The sequence below is a fragment of the Phalacrocorax carbo genome, chromosome 1 (assembly GCF_963921805.1).
Source record: "Phalacrocorax carbo chromosome 1, bPhaCar2.1, whole genome shotgun sequence".
NCBI classification, from domain to species: Eukaryota; Metazoa; Chordata; class Aves; order Suliformes; family Phalacrocoracidae; genus Phalacrocorax; species Phalacrocorax carbo.
In genome coordinates this window covers 160,746,501-160,772,828 of record NC_087513.1, presented here as the reverse complement: position 1 = coordinate 160,772,828, position 26,328 = coordinate 160,746,501, and the positions used below count along the sequence as shown (strand labels likewise).

The 26,328-nt window shown below is 41.5% G+C and overlaps 1 protein-coding gene across 1 annotated transcript in view; it reads left to right on the top strand.

The window, feature by feature from the left end:
• The first annotated feature begins 10,630 nt into the window (after window positions 1-10,630).
• The window catches only part of HS6ST3 (heparan sulfate 6-O-sulfotransferase 3), a 316,029-nt gene continuing 300,331 nt past the window's right edge, over window positions 10,631-26,328 (top strand). The window contains exon 1 of the mRNA XM_064440675.1: window positions 10,631-11,435. Within this exon, the coding sequence (XP_064296745.1) occupies window positions 10,894-11,435 (542 nt within the window). The 5' untranslated portion in view covers window positions 10,631-10,893. The remainder of the gene's footprint in view (window positions 11,436-26,328) is intronic.

Below are 26,328 nucleotides of genomic sequence, written 5' to 3'. Positions count from 1 at the left end.
GCAGCTCCTGGCTCCGAATGAATTACAGACTTGGCAGGAGCAAGGAACCACTGCCACGGGAGGAGGTGCATGCTCCTGAAGATGTGACTTCTGCAGTAACTCCCTGTTCCCAGCTGTGCGCGGAGCCGTGTCCAGGCCGCAGCAGAGGCCAAGCGCTGGGACAGGCTGCGTGTGGCTGAGCAGCCGTACGAGAGATCTTGTGTCTTTGGGAAAGGCATCCTTCGCTTCCCACTGAAAATCTTGCCTCTAATGCAGGACAGAAAGATACAACGTACTTCTTAAAAGGATGCTCACCTCTGCATTGTGGTGTTCTAATTCCCAGGCTGGTTTCAGAGAGTGGTGACGCTTAGGATCACACCCTGTCTTTCGTGTGGCTGTGACTCTTGAGTGGACAAAGCGCTGAGCAACCTGAGGTAACTTTGAAGCTGCTCCTGCTTTATGTACAAGAGAACAAGATGACCTCCAGCACGCTCTTCCAACCTCAATTATTCTGTGACACTTAAGTGTAATTTATTTTAATTAAAGCTTTGTGTAGCTAAAGCGAAACAGAGCAAGCCATGCTGCTTTATTGTGTGAAGTACAATGGATTTGTTTCCAGTGGAACAAATTCCAATGCTGCTTTTCAGATTTTGCTATGTCCCTTCTTGTCTGTCTATCATTTTGGTAATGCTAGTAGCAAACTAGGAGCTAGGCTTCTTGCCTGTCAGGGCTCATTTCAGCTCACTTCCCAAATGTGGAAAAGAATACTTATGGACAAGTCATCTAAAGCTATTCCTTCCAATAATTTATGCTGAATGTCTTTAGAGGGAACATAGAAGTATTACACTTGAACGATGCAAATTAATATTTTATGTCCTTTTCAGTTAATCTGAGTATATAAAATTTTCAATTTTTATGATTTATACACAAAGCTAATTACAATCCATTGTGAAGACAGCTTTAAAAATCAATGTAAAAAATAACAGTTACACATAAATGAAAGAGAAGCAAAAAGTGCAGCCACAAGCTATTACACATATAATGAAAATGGATTTATTGCTCAAGCCTTTTATTACCTTCTATTATTAAACCATTAAGAAGGTCCCTTAAGTTTAATCCAAACTGCAAAAGACACATTCACATGCACATATATATGATATTCCAGGCAAATATATACTAAAGGAACATTGTGAGAATTAAAGCTCCCAGAAGAAAATTACAAATTATAATTCCCACATCTCTGAAGTCAGCATGATGTATCTGTCAATAAGTTATAAAATGTGTACTTTCAAATGTTCATAAACTGTGGAAAAGTCAGGAGTTACAGTTTTTTAGCAGTGGAACATACAGATATAAATTCAATCCTAGGTTTGTAGTAGCCCAGCGCGTTTCTGGTTCCAATGGCACTAGCCACTCAACAATCCAAGGAAGTACAGTCCTGGAGAAATAATGGGGCGCTGAACACTAATGTAACTGCACAGTTGTGGTTTATATCTGTATATGAAGAATTCAAATATGCATATTTCTGGAGCTTTGCACCTGTGTATTGAAGTGATTGCACGTAATTAGAAATGTGATTATCAAATATGTTTTCACATACCGCATATAATTAGACATACAGAAACACACTACATTTAGAATATTTTAATGTAGATAAACTTTGAGGGCAAAAATGAAGTGTTATTAACGAAATGCAAATTGTTTAACCCCTAACGTGCTAGGTGCTGCTAATGGTACCTTGTGTATCCTTCTCTTGGTAGAGGGATTCCCAGCTGTGCCAGGTTACCGCAGTGCTGAGGTAAGAGCCAGTGGGATGCACTGTGCAGGCCCTTTCACGCCTCCCTAGTGCTGCTGGGGCAGTGATGTGCAGTTCCAGGCTACGGGATGCTGAAGACGCAGGAAGAAAAGGAGGGCTTAATGTGTTAACACTAGATGCATGCTGTCTTGATACATACTCTTTTGAATATCTTTGTCACTAAAATAAAATGGTTGTGCGTCTAGACAGATATTTGGCTAACTTCGAAGATTATACACAGGTATACATGGTAATCACCTATAACTAATATCTAATCTTAAACTAAGGGAAAACCATGTTTATCTATTAGTTTGTAATAAAGCTAGGTTTCTGACTGGAAATGTTGGCCTTATTTCAGTGTTCCATTATTCTTTGATCATGACTTCCTAGGTTAAATGAAGTTAAATCAGAAATATGCTGCCTGTACTGGCTATTCACATTTGTTAACTGCTGTTCGTACTATAATTTTAATAACTCTGACAGTTATCATAAACACTTTACTGTATTAGGCTGATATACTTAGGCCTTCTGAAAGGATTAAGATTAAAATATAGGTCTATTCTATGATACTAAAAAATGAAAAATGAAATCCTGCCTGCTAGAGGCCCCAGCAAACTCTTCCAGAAGAGACTTGCTAAAAGTCCTTCCAAAAGAAAGCGTAAGCTCCCATTTTCTCCGCGGTTTTGCTATAAACTCGGGGTTCTCAAACACTTTTTTAAAGGAATGTAATTAGAAAATCTCTGGACAACTTGTATCCTACTATTTCTTAGCAGTTGGGAGAGGGGTTTATAATTATGTTAAAAACATCTCTAGAAAGGCTTTACAGCATATGAATTTTTGTGTTATAATCATAAACCTCAATTAAAAATATTTTAATGGCTGTTAATTCCCAGTTATGCTTGCACATAGCCACAGATCAGTGTGCAGGGCTGCTAATTGTTTTACAGATGAAATTCTGATATTTCACTCACCATCAGTGGCCTGCAAGCCACAATGTGACTACACTGCTGTGGGCCACTTTCATCTTCTCTTACCAGCGCAGTTCTTATTCTACTTCAGCTTTCCTTCTGCCACAAAATTATGGTGGCAGTTTGTAGGTATGTGTTTTTCCTCACTAAACTGCTTCAACTTCAGGTGCCCCTAGACCCCTTGTCCAAACAAGCTGCTCTGAGCAACCTGTATTTTGATCTCCTTTTCTGCCAGCCAGAGAATTATTCCTTCATCTTTTGCTGATTCTTAATCCAAACAAACATTCAAGCAATCTTCATCTCAGTTCTCTCTCTGAATTTACAGTTTATTCATCTCAAACCTGTCACAGTATAGAACAATTTTTCTTCCCTTTCATATTTCTTACCTAGTCATTGGTCTGTCACAGACTGCAAGGCCAACAGATCCTTCCCTCTGCTGAGGGTATCTTTGACATTTGCTGCCACAATTTGCTGTTACAGGTTAAAATTCCCAGTTCTTATATGGTAATTACAGTTCCTAGCACAGTTTAATCCAAGACCATAAGATAAATTAGTGCTGGAGGCAGATGTCTCAAACCAAGACTTCAAACTGAGTATGAGTAGCTAACCCGTCGTCTACAGTACAAGTAACTTTTCTGCACTGTAACTTTTGTAGGTCAGCCAGATTTGAGGTAATAAGGGTAGTTCCACTGCAGCCTCAGCTGTGAAATAACTTAGATCCCTTCATAATTAAACCTGCATTCCTCTCAGCATTTTCCAGAAGCCCAGCTGAACTTTTAACTGATGACAGGATTGATATTCACTGATCTCAGTAGGATAATTTAGAGAATAAACATTACTATTCATAAATTTTATGAATACACAAAAGGATAACATTAAATCTTTGTATGGCTGTACTTTAGGGAAGAATCACTGCTTAGGTGATTCTTAGGTGCCTTTAGGTGCTTACAGAACGACAGGTGAATGAGAAAGAGTTAAGAAAAATCCCCAAACAAGAGCCTCAGAAAAGGCTGAATTGTTATAGAAACTGTTGCAGCACATAAAAAAAGTGCAGTTCTTGAATTCAAAGTATCCAGGTCGGCTGAAATGAATCCAAGAAAGGTTTAGTAAGAAATAGTGGCAACCCAGAAAGCGATAACGGTTCTGAACCTGCTGTGATTTTCAGTAAAGAGTTGGAGGTCAGTTATAAAAGAAAGGTTCAGATTTGCAGACAGCTGTGAAAGCCAGATAGGGGTGCTAGAAGTTGAGCCTGATCTACCATTTGCAAGGCTTTTCTCCATTTTCCATCTGTATCCCACAGAGATCAGGTGAAAGAGATGAAAGAGTCTGAGATCAAATACTACAGAAATAATTTTTTCCATCTTGGAGAGGGAAACTTCTTGGAAGATTTTTTGTTGTTGCTATTGAGGCTTTTTGTTTTGTTTTGATTTTTTGCTTTTGTGGGTTTTTTTAATACATCACATCCCAAAGGCCGAAAAGATGAACAAAAAAAGGAGCGAGGGGAGGCCTAGTGGATCATTTCTAATATTATTACTTCCGATTTCTTTCTCAGAAGGCACTAAGGTTTCTAGACTTCATATAAAGTCATGATGGGGATTTGGATGAAGTTAGAATGTGTCTATCCATAGCACATCTGAAAGTCAATCCTGAAGAAAAAGACAAGATACAGCCAGAACAACTTTGAAAACCATAGTGATTCGGCTTCTAGACACAAGCAGAGGTGCTCAAGGTAAGCTGCTGGTGGGATAAGTTATGTTCGATGGGCACTTGCAGATTAAGATCACCTGAAAGGAAGCAAAAGGTTTTTGTCTAATGGTAGGAGGAAGAAAATACTGCTACGATGCATATCACCAGGTGGCAGTGTTACACAGCCTTACAACTCCTATATGTTACCATATGAGACATTCTGGGGTCTTGGGAGGAATATTGATAGGGCTATATATTAGGTTTTGCTAGGCAGAAGGAAGCATGTAGCAGTTTCAGAAGAGACAGATCTCTCTCTGCATTGATCTCCCTGATCAGACTTAATTCTTGGGAGGAAGTTACAATCTGGGAACTTGGGCATTGACTTGGACGTCTTAATCTTTAAACGAGGGAATTTATTACATGCTGTTAGACTGTTCTTTACTGGGAAAAACAAAAGACCAGATGCAAGCGTAGTAGCATCCTTCACACGATTGACAGTGACTGAGTCTGTAGCATTTCTGCTTGTACCCGAATCTGGAAAAATAAATGTGGATGTGGTACAGATGATGTCTTTGATTGGTACTAAGTCCACAAAAACTGCTCTACACTCTAGAGTTTGTATCATAAATATTGCAGGATTCAGAAGGCTGAGGGCTGGAAGGAATGTGTGTAAGTATGTCTAAGTTTTTCTGTGTGCAGAATGGAAATGGGAGAGCAATTTTCTGTGTCTGTCCTGCTAAATGCTTCCCTCAGGCTGTCTTCACATTGCAAATTCCAGTTGTAGAGAGCATGCACAAACAGCCCTACATTTAGTTTCTTTGGGATTACAAAAAACCACCTTGCATTTCATATTCTCTGCCTTCTCACTTCGACGCAGAACCAGCATTTGACGCCCGCCAGTCATTTGATATTGCAGCCCTGCAATAACTGGAATATTTGTAACTCCACTCAAAGTATCTTCCCACTCATCCACTCCGCCTGGCCATACTGTGAAGCTGCATACATCTTTTCAACGGTGGCAGCAGCCACAGGCTCTTTGGCTAATTTGCAGCCACAGGTTATGCCTCGCGTCCTCCTTGCTACAGTTCTGATTATTATATCTGGATACCAGTGGGGCTCACCGTTGCTTGTCCCTGGTGCCACCCTATTCTCTAGGCAGTGTGGACTCAAGTAAGCCCCATATGTGGTCCTGCATTCCACAGATTTTCTCTGCTAGCTAACGTGTGTAACTTCAGCATGAGTTTTGTAAGGTCAGTTGGCTATGCCATAGTACAAAAGGCAAGAGAGGACACAGATTTTCTTTCCTTAAATTAAAAACTGCAAATGCTCAGAGGTATTGTCTACATTACTAAACACTTCCAGGATCTGTGTTGGTTACTGATGCCAAAGAGCATGATGTGCTCTGACCTCCATTGAAGCTGTAATCTCACTGACTGGATGCTGGTTGGAAACAATTTCCAGAATGGTTTGACTCCCTGACTATGTCCAGGAGTTGTCTGGCAGAGTGCTATTTGGCACATGCCTGAACATAGAGCATTTTCTCATTCTTTGCTCTGATAGATGTCCATGTTGCAAAGCCCACGAATGATCCAAGGTGGTGATTCATTTGATACATGCTCTGAATCTGAGGACTGGCTGCAATGGCGCAAGAACAAAAGATGGTCAAGTTTATGTGGTAGAAAGGAGACCTGCTTATAAATATCCTTTTGGCATTGACCTGAAAAATCTAGCTCAAAGTTTTCAGAAATGTTACTTTTTTCAGGAAACTATCTTCCCAACAACTGTAACTTAAAAAACAAACAAACAAAACCAATATTATAGTATTTCTATGAGCAGTTATATGGTTTTAAATAAGAGAAACAAGTAGAATGCTGGAAGTTATTTAAGATGCTCCAGTTGTCCTAGGTCAGTGTCTTACCTGGGTGGAATTATGAATATTCAAAGAAGAATATAGCTGATTCTTTCTCTCATAAGGAAAACATGCAGTAATATGTAAGGAATGACTTGCAGAAGCTACTGCTAGTAGACTGGCACGTGAGAGACACTGGCTGAACACATTGCTTCTATATTGGCTGGGTTCTAATGGAAATAAAAGGGAGTCATAGGTTTTATAAAGCCATTACATCCAGAGAAAGAATGGCAAGCAGGAGAAGTGAAAATTAGCAAGCCTCGTAATGAATTGCAGCTTTACAAGATGGGCTGGTGACGGTATGATGCATAAATTGCTTTAAAAGGAAGAATAGAGCACTCGGTGTGCCATTGGAATAGAAGGTTCAGTAAGAGCACATTCTAAAATCTAATCTGATAAAAATAATGGGGGTTTATACCAGAAGCCTTGGAACAAATTAATCCCAGAGAGATGACTGAAGTTAGCATGAGTTTATTAATTTAACAGTTTTTATCCTTGTGACAAGGTAGACACATGGGACTACAATGAAAAATTGGTATATTGGAAATCTCAACTGGCTACAAGCGTTAAAACAGCTCAGGTCAAGCGGTGATAAATAATTTAAAGAAACCAGTGTGAGGTAGGTGTCGCTTTAATTTTACATTAACAGATCTATTAGGTGTTAACCTTGTCAGACAGGTAATTGCTAAATGAAATCATACTTTTGTACCTTTGCTTCATAATATCATTTGCTTACTCATACATTGGGTACAAACCTTGACGTTGGCACTGAGGCTGCTTCATGTGCCGGTTCCTTCAGACTAGCAAATATTGTATTGACCTTTAAAATAAATAGTAAGTGTGCCAATTTTTATTTTTAGCAGCTCGGAAAATGTGTTGTGTGTTAACCTCAGAAGTGGCAAGGAGAAAGGACATACTGTCTTGGAATTCTAAAATAATCTTGTGTGCACACTTTCACATTTTCAGCACATCTCTGGTAGAAATGACGCTAGGGCTGGCACGTAAATTTTAACAGGTGAGGGTAGTCTACCTGAAATTGTTACAAGGAATAGGTCATTTCAGGATTATATTATTTGAATGCTTGGTGAACTCTGAGCTATATGCTGACAGCATAGGCTCTTGGAGAATTGTTACGTTATAAGTAAGAGAATCCTAAGTCTCACTTGCAATTGTTTTATTTTGAAATCCACAGAAACTACATTCATTTTGTGATAGTATCTCTCACATAGCTCGTAACTGACCTTGGATTCTCCTTGTAGTTAAACTCTCATTGGAGATTTACAGATGAGTTATATTTGAAAGGGAAAATACTGGGATTGAAAACAGTGTGTGCAATTTTTAGGGCTTTATTTTGAACCCAGTTGTGTTCCCATTAAATCAGTGGAAACGTGACCATGTTCAAAATGACCCTTATCATCACTTCACTGACGCTAACGAGTTGCAGCCATTGACTTCTAAAGAATCTAACTGATTTTATTAAAGCTTAATCCCACAGGGGTCTGCATGGTAACGTGGACCTCTATAAAGAGGACATAAAATACTGCCAAATGAAAATGCTATGTCCTCTGTCTAGGGATACTTAGCCTCCGCTAGCTATCGTGAGATGCAGGTTCACTCTGGAGACGCCAACTCTCATTCAAACCAGGGCTGCATTCAGTATAGCGTGGGGTGTAACTGCACACCCCGTATGTGGTTGGGAAGAACTGGGTGGTGGCTGCATGTGCCGTGGGTTGTGACTCTACATAAAGCATGGTCCGCAAACCGTCATTAAGAATATTAAAATTCATAAGTAAAAGCCTGTCTTTGAAAGCTGCATAAACACATTAATTTGTGTGGGCCTGCAAGTACTTTTTGCTCATTTCAGAAAAATGAGAGCTTTGTGAAAGTCAAGTTTTTCATCTAAACCTCGTTATAAATATTTTTACTTCTCTTGCACATCCTTTCTGTCCCAGAAAAAACACTTTTGCTGGTCTTCACAAATCAGTAACTGTCTTAAATGAGTTTAAATAAATAAATAAGAATTTTAAGTTTAATGGAAATTCACAATTTCTCTGTTTAGTAAATTTAGCTTTGATCTCCTTTTCACGGAGATGAAGGTACAGTGTCAACGATCTTGTATTTAATGACAAAATCTTAAATTATAATAGCATGCCTGTAACTTACTAAAAGCATTATGAGGGATACTTCAGTCTAAATGCTTTAGCGGTGCTTTTATTCCAAATACGAATTTAACCACACAAGCCTTACTAGTGCTATTCTGTTACCGAAACAAGGCTGTATTTAATGTTGCTTCTTTTTGGTTTTGATGGTTACTTGTTAAGTAATGGATAGGCTGAGGAGAGAACAAAATGCTTCTGTATCTTACATTTATAAATATTTACATTCCTCTAGGCTAGGCTTCCTGTCAGCTCCTAAAAGAGAGAGGTTAGAAGGCAGCCTCATTAAGCCTGCACTTGGGAAGCACAGGGAGTCTGAAAGCAGGTGAGCACGGTGGTGGGCAAAGCAGAGAAGAGAGCCAGGTCTCTCTAGAGAGAAGATGGGTGCTCTGCTTCTTTTGCTGGCAAAGAACAAGGGATTTTCCAAGACAAAAATGCTGCTTTCCACTTTGGTAAGGGTGCACACCTCTTGTCATTACGGGAAGAAGACTGAACAGGTTTGTTTGACACCAGACCCACGTTTTCTTGTGCCAGAGGATGGAGGGATCGGGCTTCCAGGGCTGTGGTGTGTGGTTGTACAAGGATGCATTTCATGTAACCTATGAAACATGGGCTACATTATAGGTTTTCCTTATGAAATGTCACTGAAGATAAAATGCATCTCTTTTGATGTCTTGGCAAGACCCGAGAATTTGCTCCTCTAAACTTTTACCAGCTTAATATTCTGACAGTGCAGTGGGACCCTGGAAATGTGTTTGAAGTCAGGTGGCGTATGCCATTGTTCTTGTGTTAGCAACTTCTGGAACATCTCACAATGTTTAGAGTTTTAACTCCTTTTGTTTAGAACAATTTTTTGGTAATTTCTATTATTTCTGGCAAGCTTTAATGCCAGCTGATACCCTCTTCCAAGAGTCCAAATATTCTTACTTTCCATAAAAAAATCTTGTTTAAAATACATTTGTCTAACTATTTTTTTTAAGTTCTAAAGTTAAATGGTCCCATGGGAAGGCACTACTCTTCTGTTATCAGCCTTCCAGAGGTGAAGTTGTCTTTAGAGTTGAGCAAGAAAGTTGCTTTAGCACTGCCAGAGATCTAATTAACCCCTCAGTAAATAAAGACATTCTGTAATTAAATAACTGAGATGTGCAATCAGTTCTAACATGAAATGCTTTGCATATTAATGTATTATAATCCAGGAGCTGTACGAGGCTCATATCTGGGTAGGGAGTGTTTGTAACGGACTTCTGAAAGTATGGAAAACTCTTGCAGACAAAACAGTGGGGTTTTTTTGACAAAAGACTTCTCAGCTAGGTATGACCTGTAAGCTAAAGATTTTAATGTCTATTAAAAAAATAATTTTCAGTAGGGAAAACAACATGGCTTCAAACTGAGGACTTTTGTATGTGTGGGAAGGGACTTAAAAAATAACTAACTTTTGAAAATTTTCAATAAAGTGGAGGGGGGGAAATATATTTTAGAGAGAGGAGTTTTCCTCCAAGTCAGTTCAGCATTTAGGACTTTGTTCTCTGAAGACTTCAAAGGCCCCAAGAACAAACAGCTCTGCAAGGCATTTAATCTACAAGTACTTCATTAATCTGTGTAGTAAGCAGCGTCGTCCGACCTAGTTGTATGAAATCCCTAAACATCGAGGTTATAAACGCTGCCTTGAAGCCACACACGGTACAACACGCTCCCCTCGAAGGAAAAATAACGGGATATGTAGGAGCTTAAAAGAGAGAGCCGTTACCATCCCAGTCTCCCTGAGGGGGTGACGGCGGCGGCAGCGCCCCGCCGAACCGCCGCGCACCTGCCGGGTCCCCTTGTCAACCTCATTGGCAGTTCCCCGCTCCGCCCCCGCCGCCTCATTGGCTGCCATCGCCTCGCCAACCCCTCCCCTCCCGCCCGCGCGCGATCGGTCTCCGTCCGATACCTGGAGGGGAGCGAGGAGCGGCTCCCACCGCCCTCCGTTTGCTCGCCGCCCGCTCTCATTGGCAAGAGCGCCGGCGTGCTGAGCCCGCCTATTGGCTGCTCAGGCGGCCGGCTTTGTCCCGATTGGCTGGCGTGGGGGACTCCCCGCCCCGCCGTGCGGGGAGGGGGAGCCGAGCGGTGTGTTCGGGCTGGCGTTCGGAGTTGGGGTGGCGGGAGCTGCCGCTCGGCTGCGCCTGCCGGGGACGGCGCCTGCCCCTCGCCTCCGCCGCGGGATGGCCGCCTCGGGCGGGCTGGGCTGACCGGAGCGGACCGAGCTGCTGCTGCCGCCGCCGCCGCCGCCGCCTGGCGAGGACCATGCCGTCGGGAAGGGAACCGGGCGCCCTTCGGCTGCGGGATCCGAGCGGGGCGTCCGCCCTGTCGTCAGCGCCCGGCAGCGCCTAACCCCGCGCCGCCCTGCCGCCGCGCATCGCCATGGACGAGCGCTTCAACAGGTGGCTGCTGCCGCCGCTGCTTGCGCTGCTCTTCTTGCTCATCGTCTACCAGTACGTGTCGCCCGCCTGCCCCGGCGCTGCCTGCCCCCGCCGCCCGCCGGCCTCCGCCGCCCGCCGCGGGGGGGGCCCGGCGGAGCGGGAGGAGGAAGAGGAGGCGGCGGCGGCAGCGGTGCCGCCGCGGCTAGTGGCCAAGTTCCCCTTCGCGCGGGGGGAGTTGTGCCGGCGGGTGCGTTTCGACATGCGGGGCCGCGACGTGATCGTTTTCCTCCACATCCAGAAGACGGGCGGCACCACCTTCGGGAGGCACCTGGTGCGCAACATCCGCCTGGAGCAGCCCTGCTACTGCCGGGCCGGGCAGAAGAAGTGCGCCTGCCACCGCCCGGGCGGCGACAAGGACACCTGGCTCTTCTCCCGCTTCTCCACCGGCTGGAGCTGCGGGTTACACGCCGACTGGACCGAGCTCACCAGCTGCGTCCCCGCCGCCATGGAGCGCCGCGGATGCGCCGGCAACCGCACCCTCAGGTGAGTGCTGGTGGGGTGGGGGGTGGGCGGCCCACGAGTGCTCGGAGGTCCCGCCTGTGGGGCTTGATTTCCACTCCTTGGCGATCCGGTCCCGCCTTTCCTCAGCGCGGCGGGAAGGCCCCCCGCGGGCGGGTCCCGCTCCCCGGCAATCCGGCAGGAATTGCCCGCCGCCGTCGTCGTTAAGAAGCAAAAAAAAAAAAAGAAAAAGGGGGGGGGGGGGGAGATAAAAAAAAAATAAAAATAAAGGCTTCCCTGCCGGCGGAGGTTCTAGTTTGGGCCGTTCTTCCCCTCCCCGGTCGTTACCCGCACCGCATTCGCTGCGCTTCAAGTTTGCGCCGATTCCCCGCAGCGGGAACCTTGCGGGCGGGTCAGCGCCAGAGGAACCGAGCTCTGCTCCGCTTGTCCCTTCGAAACTTGATTTTTCTTCTTCTTCTTTTAAAAAAAGCAAATCGCTCCTCGGCGCAGGAAGGGTGCCCCTGCAGAGTCGTAACGTCGCTGCAGCTGCCCAGCGGTGCGACTGGTGGAGTTTGAAGTCTCCAAAAGTCCTTCAGCTCCCCTTTCGCCCAGGTTCAGGTCGGCAGGCAGGCGCGAGCCCCGCCTGGCGGGGTGTGCGGAGCGCTCGCGGTGAGCCTCAGCGAGGCGGCGCGCGGCGGGCCCTGCTGCCGCGCGAGCTGCCGCGCTCGTGGCCTCCCGGCGGCCCGACGCCCGCGGAAAGGTGCGGGGTTTTTGCGTGCGCGCTGCCCCGCCGCATGTTGCCGCGTATCGCCCTTGTGTTGCGTCTTGCGGAAGGCCTTCTCTGTTTTTAGGATGGGAAAATTGTCAGTTGGGTGATCGCTCTTGATAAGGTGCGTAGCTCTGGGTGATTCAGTAAGTTTTGGGCTTCGTCGTTATGATTTATTTACCATTAAATCGGATTTTCAGGCTAATATCAGATTCTGTATTTGTATGACAGGTTTTGAGCATATGTAGGAAGAAGTTATGAGCTGAATTCTGTCTTAAACCTTTGCGCTGTAATGGTGGTGACTTAAGTATCTGTAAAATATTTAGGAAAAAAATACCTTTTTTCTTTTTCTTTTTTTTTCGGTTATATAGTTTCCCGGCTAACTTACATTCCTTCATTTTACTATTTATCTTAATTTTACGGGTCTGGAAACTTCAAATTTTCACTAGGGCCACTCGCACGTTGTGTTTTGTGTCTTGTCATTTAAAAACCCGTACAGTCCGTGATATACACGGACTCATTTTCACAGACCTATTCATCAAGACAATACAGTTGGTTATTATTGTTGTTGTTGAGCAATTTGAAGATTATTTGATGTGAATATCAAATGCTCTCCCGTACCGCAAAGCTAGTTGTGTCTGGCATGACTCAGGATAATTTAAATTTATCGTTGATGGTCGCGGACTTAGGCTGGACTTGTATGAATAACCTTAACTGTATTCTACAATTTCTTGGAAAATGCTTAGCTGAAGATCAAGTGTAGAGGTTTGTGTCTAGCGGAAGAGAAACACTGTGAATGTCTTCAAGGACAAAATAGCTGGTGGTAACTATAGTTTTAAGGAGTATTCGGGAAACTTGTAAACCAGGGAGGGGAGGAGGAAGAGTAATACCGCTAGAAAGGTCTGAGAATACATAATCTGCCGGTGAAGTCCTTTTTTCCTCTCACTTAAAGAATATTAGTAGGTAAGTAACTGAGCGTCAACTTGAATTGCAAAGGTTACAAATGGGCAGTAAAATTGGAGTAATGGCTTTGGTACTTTTAAATAAAAAACATAATTTTATTAAGTGAACTTAAAACTTTGAGTTGAATTACAAAGTGGGTTGTAGTGGTTATTTGGTGGATAGTAATTATTTTGATCGAAGAAAGACATGTAGTGACACTTCAACATTATAGCTGAATAGTGTTTTCTTAAATTTTTATGTTTAGTTAGTGAATGACTTGGTTAGTGTGACATTGCACTTTTGATTCATCTTTATGTAAGTGAGGAAAGTGCCGTGAATAATTATTTGTTGCATCGTTCAAACACTCCTTCCTTCTTGTATTGTTATGACCCGTTCTGGGCAGACACCTTTTCATTTTTCCCTTTGTATTTTTTTATAGTTATGTAGCTTGACTTCAGTTTTTCAAGGGGCTATAAAATGAATCAGATAACCCTGAAGTACAGATTGTCTCTGCTGTGAACGTCTTCGCTCCTGGTAAAGTTGGAATCAAACCTAAAATACTTTGCTGGAGGACTGTACTATTAGAGGCATGCATCTACATCTTTTTTTATTTTTTTAATGTCTGAACTGAGAACTGAGAATGATGAGACTGTATGCCTAAAATAAGCAAGAAACTAGCATGTGAGTCTAAAGTAAAGCATACAGATTATTTTTAAGTCATCCTTTAAAGCTTCTGAATATATTTTAGGCATTAGACATCCTTGAATAGCTCAACTTTTCTTTCTACCTTCCAGCTATGGAGTCAGAAAATTAGGCTAAATTGATTAAATATCTGACAATGAATTCTCCTTGTGGCTAGGAGGGCAGCAGGGCAAGCCATATTATGAATTTGGTACCGAGGTGTTTGGTCTCTTGTGCCATGTATTTAATGCAGTAAGGATGATGTTAAGTGTATTTTGGATTTTTTTTTTCTTCATAGCAGGGTGTTAATATAATCTGATCTTTCAGATATCTATATATGTAGCGTATCTTTTACTACATAGAGGGAATAAGATGTTTAGATTATAAATCTCTGCATTCTGAAAATTTGCTTCTTAGTAGGCTGGTAATAGTGTAATGTAAGTAAAAATTAAGCAGGTGGCTCTTTAGAAGTATTTTCTTTGCTTTTTCTAATAAGTAAATTAGATTAAGTCCTACCTTTTAACACAGGTCTTTAGAAGGGTTCATGCAGAAACTATAATGAGAATTCATGAGGGAAGGGGCTAGGTGGTAGGGAAAGAAGGGGAGTGGATGATGCTCCTGAGACTCTTAGATGGTGTGTAAAGCACTGCCTCAGCTCACCCCGGGTTCTTTGCCTGTCATGGGCAGTGTGTTTAAAGATGTTTTGCTTCTGAAATCTCATCAGGGTTTTGAAGAGACTTTTTCTCAGCTTTTTCCTATTTCTGATGTTTGTGTTTGGAAGTCCTGGGTTCCAAGAAGAAACACAGGGCAGAAGTTGCTGCTGTGGCCCAGCAATTTGAACTCTTTCAAGCCCAACACCAACTTCAATTTTGATGTCACTGAACTTTTACCTCTCTGTGACTTAATGGGATGAAGTGTCCTGTGCCCCTGTCCCAGCTTAGGTACTTCAGTATGAAAAATTGTTTGTTGTCAGTGTATTGGATGCTATCGTGGTGTTGTAGAGTATCTTTTTTTTTTGTTAAGAATCAAAGTTATTCTTTTGAATACTTTAAAAATTACTTTTAAAATCCACAACAAAACAAATCAACAACTGTAGACTTTATTTCTTCAAACATTTGCATATGTTTTAATTTTCAGGATGTGAGATGTTCTGCTGAAATACCTGGTTAACTGTTTACGGAGCCAGGCTATTAGTTTTTCATACTAATGTATAGCTGTCACTTTTACAAAAGTTGCTGCCTGGATAGTAAGGTTATTGAAAAGAGATAACAGCTGATGCATTTTTAAATTCTTATGAGCATAGTTTTCAGCTCAACGTTACAAATAATTAGTATAATTAAAGACTTTCCACATGAAGGTGCAGTAAGGTTTACATGGAGGTTCTTGCATCAGTAGCATAACCCTCCATACATTTAACAGGAGGGTCATTGCTATTGTGCTGTGCATTGTGTCTACAACTTGGGTTATTTACTCTGCTTTACAAAAATGGCTGTTACAACAGAAGAGATTGATGCAGAATCCTTCTTTCTTTTTTTTTTTTTTTTTAAGTAACAGTCTCTCAGTCTCTTATTTCCTTGTGTATTTTCTCTGCCCTTTCTGGAAGCTGCTGAAGCTGCTGATGCTTGTGTTTAGCTCCACCTCTGGAACTTGGTTTTCCTTCAGAGGTGCCAAGAAGCTGAGACTATGGAGCCTAGCCAACATTGCTTGGAGAAAGAAAGGGAAGAGAAATACTGTTACATGTCGAACTTGGGTTGCCAGGGAAGAGGTGGTCTCAAATCTGAGTGTTAGGCTGCCTCTGTAGGCTGTGGGGAGAAACGCAACAATACAGGCAGTCTCTTGGAGGGTCTAAGACACGTCTGAGATCTGCTGAATTATCTCCTGGAGGGGCAGTTCCTCCTTTCACTGATTACAAAGGAAGCCTGGAATGGCTAACTGGGACTTAGTGTCTAAAACTAGATGAGAATTCCACATCTGATGTTGCAGAGACGTTGTCCAAACTGATTGTCTGCCCCTCTTAGGTTACCAGGTAAAACTTGGTGTGTGAGGTAGGGCTTGCTCTGCCTCTCTGCCCTCTGTGTGAGGGATTGAGAGGGGACCTTAGAAGTCCTAATCAAGGCACATTTTCTCCCTTGCTGGTGTGCCTGGAATGTCATTAATAATTATTCATTATTATTTATAACAAGTTTGATTAAACTAGGAAGGTAATCTTTTAAACTACACACTTGAAAAAGCACTGCAGTGAAAGTGTTGTCTAATTTTCTTATATGAAACAGTGAAATCAGTCTAATTATGTAAACCCCATGAGCTTTATTATCAGTGCAGTTTAGTCTTCGAAGCTATTGATTTTCATTAATTTGCTTCCATTATACTTTCCATTTCCTCATGTCTGTTTAACTTACTGTGTGCTCTGTTATTCTATAGAAGTATAAATCAACAGTATACCCATGAGTCATGGAATTGGGGGGGTTGAGTAGAAATTACTAGTAGGATTCCTTTTTCTTATGCAGTCCTTTATTTGACTATTGAGTGTTTTTAAAGCTCTAGCAATTACAGAGTCTAAGATGGACTCTGTTCTTTGCAGCCATGGTAACTAGGATCATCATAGAAGTGTAAGAGAGTTAATTGAAAATTAAGACTATGCTGAAGGTAGTGGGGAAGAGAGAATAAAAAGCCACAAATGTTTAAACTGGGGAAAAAAAAAAGCACAAATTCTCTACAATACCTTCGTAACTTCTACGGAAATGAATGTTAGAGCCAGTAAGCTCTATGTAGTTGTGTTGGGTTTTTTTGTGTGGGTTTTTTTTTTTTTTTATTTAATAAATGCAAGGAACAGCAAGGATTAAATAACTTTGGGAGGTCCTGCTACTGACAGCATGGTTTTTTTTTTTTTCCTTCCTTAACTGTCTCCACTGTTGGATGCTTTAGAAGAGCCTTGGTAATCTGCTCAAGGGTTTCATTGTCTTTACTATTGGAAAGTGGTAGTGATTTCCCCACTGTTGCCTCAGTGCTTAGCATGAATCTTATTAACTTTAATTTTAGGCTTGTTGCATCTTCTGTCTTTTGAGAAATTGAGAACAAATTGGTCCCCTTTTCTCTGTAGCACCCTACTAGGTACTTTGGTTCTTAGGAAGTCCTCTTTCAAACTTCCCTTCTTAAAACTTAATGAAATGTAGCTCATTCTTTGGTTATTGTAGGCCGTTCTTAATGTTCCTCTTATTTGGATTTGTGTCAGTTGTTTTCTTGAAATGTGATGCTTCAGTGGGGGTACAGTATTTCGTTTTTAAGTGTAGTACAATGTGTAGCAAAAAAGATTACGTTGCTTATTCTGGAAGTTGTGCTTGTGGTTGTAGACTTCAGTGACGTTTACCTATTTTGCAGTTGCCCGACATTGACTGTTCAGCTTGGGATTTACACACTATTCATTTTCTTAAAGACTACTACTTGTATTTCCCACTGTCTTTTTATATGAGCTTTGCGCTCACCCCCACTGGATTTCATCCCTCTTCTCTTAGTTTCTTTAATTTGTAAAATTGATTTAAATTTTTTGTCCTTCCTAGCTTTTAATCATTGGCGTATTTAATAAATGTGTTTTGTATTCAGCATCCGTGTTGTTGATGCAAACACTGACTACAATTAAATCCCACTGTAATAAACCTTTTGTTTGCGATAACTCTCAGAATTGCTTTCCAGGGAGTTCTGCCCCTGTCACATCATATTTTTTTCCTAGACTGTGTTTTTTATGGCTTTGACACTAACTGGAAATGTTGTCTGAAGTCATACTACTTAAGTTTTTCTTTTTTTTTTTTTTTTAAAAAGCATCTCCTTTCTACTGTTCCTATTCTGTGTCTATTCCTGACAATTCCTAAGTTAATGACTATATTTTAGAGGGAAATTAGACTGATTTGATCCAACTTGATTAAGACAGTAATCCTGTCTGCTAATCTTTTCTTCTATGTGTTTAAAGATGACTTGTCTTAGAACTTCTGGCAGCAACTAGCAACTCTCCTTACCTACTTTTTGCGCTGTGCTTGTCTTCTGTGAGATTTCTTCCAACCAGAGTAACAGGCAAGTGATTGATGGGGACAGAACTTTTCAGCATCAGGATTGTCACAGCTCTGGAAAACTTTTGACCCAAAGATAAGTCTTGTCTTCAGACTTTTGAAGGTGTTGCAATAAACTTTAGAAGGTTGCCTTGCTGGGGACTACAAAAATGACTAGAACTCATGTTTACTGTTAATTGCTACTATTGATAAAACAGTGGTCAGCACTAATTCAGTCGGGAATTTAATGTTCTTATTCACCCATCGTTGTAATTTACAGATAACTGAAATTTAGCAAGTTTTGAGATGGGAGTGCATGTTATGAAAATGGTCACCTGAGCAGCAGTTGTTCTAGTTGTCTGGAAGAGAGCTTAGTGATTTACCCAAGCAAATTTGTTTGCTCCTTTCATGCAGACCTTGCTGCTTCCTTTTTAATCTAGTTTATTAATATTTCATCTTGGAGTAGGTTTTTGGCTTCTTCTGGTATTTAATTTTGGAAAATAGGCTGTCTAATCAGACTTGCTTTAAAATGAAGGAGTTATTCTCTTCTTTGTGCAGGACCCAGCCAGAGAAGCCCTGGGGGAGAAAAAGAGAGTGGAAGTGTGAGTAGCATCTCCTAGGACTGTACAGTGTTACAAGACATAGCAGCTGTTGTAACTCTCTCGTTTTATTAAAATGCTTTTTAATTTCTATTAACTAGCTGCCTAATTTAGAATATTTTCCAATCCTCTTGAATAGGATATCACTTAAATTTTTATATAGCTTTGGGCTACATATTGGTTTGAGGTGGAAGTTGTAAAGTTACTGTGTGAGTGGGAAAAGTTGCTGTGTAATGCCATTACACTGATAGGGATTAAATCTGTAGACCCAGCCAGTGGCAAGAACATGGATAAAATTGTGAGCTTACTCTTGACTTTTTTGAGAACACTTTGTGGAGGAAGAAGAAAAATCTCTGCCAGCTCAGCTCTAGTGATCACAAAGGCGCTTGATGGAAAGTGTAGAGAGGTGGTTGAACTGAATAATTTCTCCCTTCAGGTGCATTGGCAGTTTTCATGTGTGTCTTCTAAGTCTCCCAGAGTTTGGTGCAACCATGGTAGTGAATTGAGCTAATAACATAAGGACTCTGCTGCTCTCTGTGCAGAATCAGACCCCATGAAAGCAAGGGAACCTGTATTCTTTAATGTATTTAGTATTGCATTCAACTTGCTGCCCATACTCTGGAAGTATTTATAATCCAAACTTCTAGTGCTAAACTACATTGGATGTCTTAATGTTCCTGGTTGCCCTAGAAGGTAACTTAAGGTCCCTTCAAAGTTCTGTTATTGCTGAACAAGGTTTTCAAACACTGTGTAGGAGGCTGATTCTATGAATTAAGGGTCTAATTTGGACTGCCTGTATGATAAAATGATTCAGCCTTGAAGCAACTGTTAATTTAGGGGGAAAAATGAACAACAGAACTATTTTGGTGTTTTGTTCAAGATGGCAACAAATTCTAGAGTGACAAAATCAATAACTCTTGAAATACTTGTGGTCTACTATACAATCAGTGCTTGAGTTCTCAATATGCATTGACTAAAAAGCATAAAATGGGTTCTTGTAAGGATAGGTCCTTTCATCTTCAAGCTCTGAGGGCTCTGGTTCTGCTATGAAACTTACTGATAGGTGGTCTCATGTACTTCTGTAAAGATCTGGAGTTTGGCTCACAGGTTAAAGTCATCTGAAAAAAAGTGGAAGGTGGGGAGTTGGGTTTTAAATAGCAACTTAAACTTAATGTCTTAAACCTCTTCTTTTCTTGAAAAATTAGTAATCTGTTAGTGGTTGATGTAAAGTGGATTTCAGACATACTAGAAGTGTTGCATTAATACAGTTGCATGTCAGTTGTGAAAGTCTATTAATGCAGGTTGAAGCGTGGCTCTGAGTGTCTACAAACTGACTGAGATGCCAAACGCACTGGCTTAGTAGTGGGGAAACTTTGAATGCCATATGAAGAATAATATGGAGAAAGCAACGACCAGATGCAACTTCAATTTCCAAAGTCAAAATAGTGAAGGATTGGTGAAACAACCCATGATATTCCTAACTGATTTGAGAGTATACTTCCCAACTCTGAAGTAACTTGACATTGATGAGAATGCTGGCCATGTGGTTCCTCATTGTTTGGTACCAGAAGGAAACGGCTTCTTCAGGGTGTTCGAGTAGGTGGAGGAGCTGGCCTCTCTGAGATCAGTTATTTTCTGCGAACAAGTAAACCTGAAAGTGAGGTGGAAGAAGGAGGCATACTTCACAAAACCCTAATTAAAAAATATCTTTTTTTCAGATTATCATCTAAAGTCTAATAACGTCGGTGGAAGAAGCTTTTGACGACTTACAGATTTCCATTTGTAAGATTTGGGCACAATAAGCTTTTAAATGTATGTTAAATGAAATTCTAGAGGTAGTAATGTAGGAAAAAGCTTCTTTTTTTTTCCTCTTTAACCAAGTAGCCCATTTCTAAATTGTTTTTTGAGCTGGCTTTTGTTTAAGTAGCAAATATGTTTGTATCTCAGTGTTTGTGTACTTTCACACTCATTGCAAGTAGCTACTTTTATTTGACTTTATTTCCTTGTGTCTTTGCACACAGGCTATGGCTGAGAACACGGGGGTGGGGTGGAACAGCAACTGATGGTGTTTGCTTGAGGAACTCTTCAGAGTAAGAGGGAAAAGAAGAGAAGCAGTGTAGGAATAAACTGTGAGCCCAAAGTGAGAGCCAAGTCTGGACGACAGCAGAAGAGTGCAAGGAACAGAAATAAAGCTACAGTCTTGCGAGGTGAAGTAAAGATCAAAATTATGCAATTTGAAAGTTCATTTTTTCCAGGTAAAACTTGGTTTAGGGTTTTAAGCTCTCCATATGTTCTTTTATACCTACTGGAAAAGAAGGATGTGGATGTAATGAGAAACTTCAAGCACTAGTTAATTTGAGCTCCTGTTCTATGTAGGTCTCTTTTTTTTTTTTTTTGGCATAGGTTTCTCAAGTCAGATAAGTGTTGTAATAAGAGACCCAAATGTTAAATTAAGCATCTTCAGCTCCTACGCTGTAAATCCCCAGAAGCACAGTTGTCATGTAATATTTTCATCCTTTAACTAGACCTTAATTTTTAGTGATGGGAGTAGGGCCGTTATTTTCCAAGAAGCTTCAAATGTGAGTGATGAATAACTTCTGCAACTGCAAACCCTTTATGTTTTCGTGCCAGAAAAGCCTTTGTCAGGCTAAAGCTATATCTTTTCTGTTGCTGACTTAACAAGGTTCAGATGAAATTTATGAAATATTTTATGTTGTTCTCTACTACTAGTCATTTGGATTTATTATAGAATCATGTAGGTAGGAAGGGACCTCTGGCAGTCATTTAGCTCAAACCCCTGCTCAAAAGTCACCCTAACTAGAGCAGGTTGCTCTGGGATTTGCCCAGAAGCTTTGAGTAACTCCAAGGATGGAGATACCACAGTGTCTCTGAGCAACCTCTTCCAGTGTTTGGCCACCCTCACAGAAAGAGAGCTTTTCTTCTCGCCTGCCTGAAGTTCCCCGTTTTCCAAATTGTGTTCATTTCCACCTGTCTTATTGCTGTGTGCATCCAAGAAGAGTCTGGTTATGTCTTCTCTATACACACCCACATGAAAACTGAACAGAGTAATAAGGTCTGCCTGGTTGTCACCTTGTCCCCAGGCTGAACAAACCTAGCTCACTCCACCACTCCTTGTGTGTCATATGTCCCAGCCCCTTGATCATCTTGGCAGCTCTCTGCTGACATTCCCATTATACCAAGGTTTGTCTTTCACTGGTGAGCCCAAAATTGGACACATCATTCCAGATGGTGTCTCACCAGTACTAAATGGGGCAGTGAGGGGAAAGCGCTTCGCCCAACCTGCTAGCACAGCTTGATACTTAGTTTGCCTGCTTCACTTGTACAGGGCATGTTGTTGGCTGTTATTCAACAAAGTGTCTACCAGGAACCTCGCATCTTTTTTTGCAGAGCTGTGTCCTAGACGCTCAGTGCCCAGACTGTCATCTTGTGTGTTCTTACTTCACCTCAGGTGCAAGTTTTTCTTTTACTTAGAATCATAAAATTATTTGGGTTGGAAGGGACCTCAAATTCATCTAGTTCCACCCCACTGCTATGGGCAGGGACATCTTCAGCTAAATCAGGTTGCTCAGAGCCCCATCCAGCCTGGCCTTGAATGCTTCCTGTGAGAGGGCAGCCACAACTTCTCTGGGCAACCTGTTCAGTGGCTCACCACCCTCACAGTAAACCACTTGCCATGGTTGATATTCATGAGGTTCGCATCAAAATAGTTCTCTTGCCTCTTGAGGTTGCTCTGAATAGAAGCACTGCTCTCTGGAGTATTGATCTCTCTTTCCAATTTGCGGTTGCTTGTGGACCTGCTGAGACCAGACTCCATCCCGTCATCCAGGTCATTAATAAAGCAGCATTTAAATGGCGTTGGCACCTCTGTCAGTTCTTGAGTGACACCACAAGTAATTAGCCACCAGCTGCATTTTGTACAGCCGCTCACCCCCACTTGCAGCCCAGTAGGCAGCTCACTGTATTGCCCTGTCACCTAGTCCGTGTGTCACCAGGGTGCCTCAAACAAGACTCCGGGAAAGCGTGGCAAAGTCCCTGCTGAGGCCAATGCATGCAACAGCCACTGACCCAGGGAAATTTGCTCAATCACTTTCCCGGGGTAGAGGCGAGACTGACCAGCCTCTAGCTGCTTGAATACTTCTTGAAGGTAAGCGTGAGGTTTGCTTTTCATTTACGGACAATGGGGAGGAAAATTAAAATGGAGAAGATGCTGCAACATGCTGATGTTGGTATTTTAACTACACCCTGTTTCTTAACTTAAGAATTCCTTGAACGGGATCAGAAGCTACAATTATTAAATAAATGAAGGATAGATGCAATGATTTTTTCACTTTGAGCCTTACTTTAGTTCGTCAGAAGAAACAACTTATTTCCAGCAATAACATTTTTAACGTGTTAAATATGTCCATGACATCCAGTGTAAAGCTGGCCTCAAGCATGTGTTGTAAATGTTGTTTGTACGTTTCTTTTGAGGCTGGGATGGTATGCCTCTCTGGTGCCTGGGAGGGTCCACTTTTTATTAAGCTGAGCATAGCAGATAAAATAGAACTTGAATAGCAATTCAGTAAGTAAGAGGTTGTCACATATTTGTCGGTTTTGTTCTTAGTACTTGGACTCCTAGTGCTCTGTAATATTTATACAGTTTCAGGATATGTTGAGTCAGGCATTTCCATTCAAATTACTTTTATCCGGAAAGGTAACACGTTTATACTTTTCCATATTCGTATTGCAGTCGGTGTTCTTCAGAGCTCTTTAGCTTCCATCTACAGTGGTAACTTTCTTTATTAGAGTGTTCACAGTTAAATTGTAGTGTAAAACCTTAATTGTCACATGCTAACATGAAATAACTTCCCAGAGTTTACAGTAAAAGAACATACCTGTTTGGTCTTTCTTTTTCTTTTTCCAAAGTTGAGTGATTGTACTGAACTTTCAGTATAGGTAAGGTTCTTCTGTACAAGGTTCAAAACTTCTGTATAAAATCTGCTATAGGCAAATACAGAATCCACAAAAGAACAAAGATACAGGCAAAGAACTGGTGTTTGTACCTTTACATTTCTTTTAAGTGGACTATAAATGCTTAAAAACAGTAAGTAGGAAAAAATCAGATGTGATCTTAAACTCAGTCTACTTACTAAGCTACTGGGGAGAAACCTCAATTAGTTTGTGTGTCTGTATGTATATTTTTTTTACTGCCTTTTTTTTTTTGTAAAGGTTTGAAGTCCCTGTCTATAGACTTGTGTCACAAACTTCAGCTCAACTGTGTGAAGGTGGTCATGCCTTTTTTGACAAGCGCTTAAAATCTTAACATTCCGGTTGAAATGATTTCTTCCAAATAGAGAATTTAGCTGCCTAAATGAAAGGAGTTAACTGCAAATAGCTTTTCCTAAAAAGCCTAGGTCCTCTGTAACACATTAGCTTCCTCAGCAAGGTCTTCATTTTGATCTCCAGTCTCCTGCATCCGTTGTCCAAAGTTGGACAACAAAGTTAGTCAACAAGAATGTAAATGTGTGTTGGGTTTTGCGGCACTGCCTCTGACTTCTGCAGATTATTTCGTATTAGTGTATATCTCTCTTCCTTTTGATTAAATTGCCAGATATCTGACAATGGGATAAAGAATCCCATTGTGATATGGGTCAGTAGCAGGCATCTAAATGGCTGCTGGGCATTGCTATAGAGTAATAGTAAAACTGATGGACTGCATCTGACAAACAGATTGACTGGGAAGCTTAAGTGCGGCCACACACAACTGCAGCTTTGATTAGGAGATCAGTGGGAGTTGTAGATGTTGATCATTCCTGTTTCCTGCTCTGCTACTTGTATTTCAGTCCGTTATCGGCTAGTTCCAAAGAAAATATTAAAATAAACCCAAACAAAACATAAAAATCAAATTAATTGGGAAGTATTCGTAGCAAGAAGGTCATTGTAGTTGCATTGATATTTTAAACAAAATTACAAGTTGTGTTATTGTCTCAGGAGCTAAATTTGGTACTATATCACTAGAGGATTTTTACTTTGTGCCATATGTATAGGTAACAGAAGAGCTTCAAAGGACCTGTGGAAAAAGGAAAGTTTCTCTTCCACAGTCACGTTTTCTGGGTGGTTTTTTTTTGTTGTCCGTGTCCCCCCCCCCAAGATGCCTCCTATTTCTTGTATTATCCAGGCTACATCCTATACTTTAGGTTTACCTTCTTGTGACCTTGATGCTGCCCATTCTCCCACATTGTTGTCCTTCTTATCTTGTCAGCTTTTTTGCTTTTGTTTTATATGTTTTTCTTGGGCGACTCACATCCCCTTTGCATTGTACCTGCTTGCTTTGCGTAAAGAATGAGCTGGCTGGAGTTGTGCTCATCTCTGCTCGGCTTTTTTGGCAAGCTGCAGGCTTGAATTGTTTGGCTCTGTTCAGCTTGTCTGCCCTGCTGAGGTTCAGAGGGGGCTTTTGTATTTTTAACTGTTTGGCCTTGCAAGGGCTAACAGAATTGACTGCTTTAGTCTGTCCTAAATTCTTTGTTTTATTGTTTCTTCTGTTCCTAGGAGTACGCAAAAACTGATAAGGAAAAATAAGTGTTCCCCCTACCTAAAAAGACAGGACAGAAAAGACATATTTCTGTGTAACTCCTCTGTGTTTCTATCTGCTCCCCTAAGCTGCTGCTCAGAAGGCTTTTGTAATTGTTTCCCTTTGATTTGTATTCAGTTTCGTCTAGGATAAAGTATTAAACAATTGCAAGTTGTCTCTGTAGTGCATGCCTCAGACATCTTCTTTTATGATGTCTTGGAGAAGAAGGATTAGTGTTGACAGAGTTGGCAGAAAAATTTCGTGCTTTACCATCAGCTGTCGATGGGCAGTACTGAAACCCAGCTCTGCAAGGTGAGCCTCCAGTTTCACCGTGAGGCAGGGAGGAGGGGAGTCCTTCCCAGCAGGTGAAGGAAGGTAGGTTGGTTCTGGCTTTGTCACCCTGCCATAGAGGGAAAGAAGGAAGGTTGCTAATGATTCTGTAACCTGGGGAAAAAAGGTGATGTTTGATGGGACTAGACAGGTATGAAGTAAAGAGGAGAATTTAGGCACAGGTGGGGGGGGATACCCCTGGGGTACACAGAGGGAAGAGTGATTTCATGATAGAAGCAATAAGCAAAGAGGTCCAAATAGAACATCTGTTTGCATCCGAACACAGGAATGCAGATAGCTCTATCCAGTCAATTTTCAGCGGGTGTTTTGGCTCTGCAGTGGCTAGTTCAATCTCAGTAGTCAAATTCTAGTTTTACTTAAATTTTTGAGCGCTAATTCTAAGCAGTTAGCTTATGCTTTCTTGTTATCTTTTAATAGATATTTGTTTGCTTTTTGCTTCTCGAATTCACATCTAATATCTGAATTCTAATTTTTTTTTTGCTGCAGTCATGGGTTAGAAATTGAGAAACAGCAGCTCATGAAAAATGATAAATGTCTAATTCCAGGACCTGGAGCCCCATGAGCAATGTGGTGTATAAATGCACAGAGGCTGACTTCATTATGTGGCTGTTCGCATCTCTTTCTTTCTCTTCGGGGCCCTCTCATTCTCTTCTGGCCTCTTAGTTGTATTGCTCCCTGGTCGGCCTTGTGCCTGCATGGTAGTGGCAGTGGCTGCAGCAATGATTGATGTGGACACTAAATTGCTACACACAGTGAGTATTTCATGGAGCAGTTAGTCCACAAACCTGAAGATGGAGAAGCAGGTTTTTATGTGGTTCTGACCACTGTGTGCAGGATCTGGTTTGAAGTGTTACTGTCAAACAGTTGTTCTGTAAAATGTATTTAAATCTCTTACAGGATCAAACACTCCTACCTCTGAAAATCCCCTGCTGTAGGGATTTTCAGTTTTCTGGAGAAAACTACTAAAAATGAGAAAGCATATTGAAGA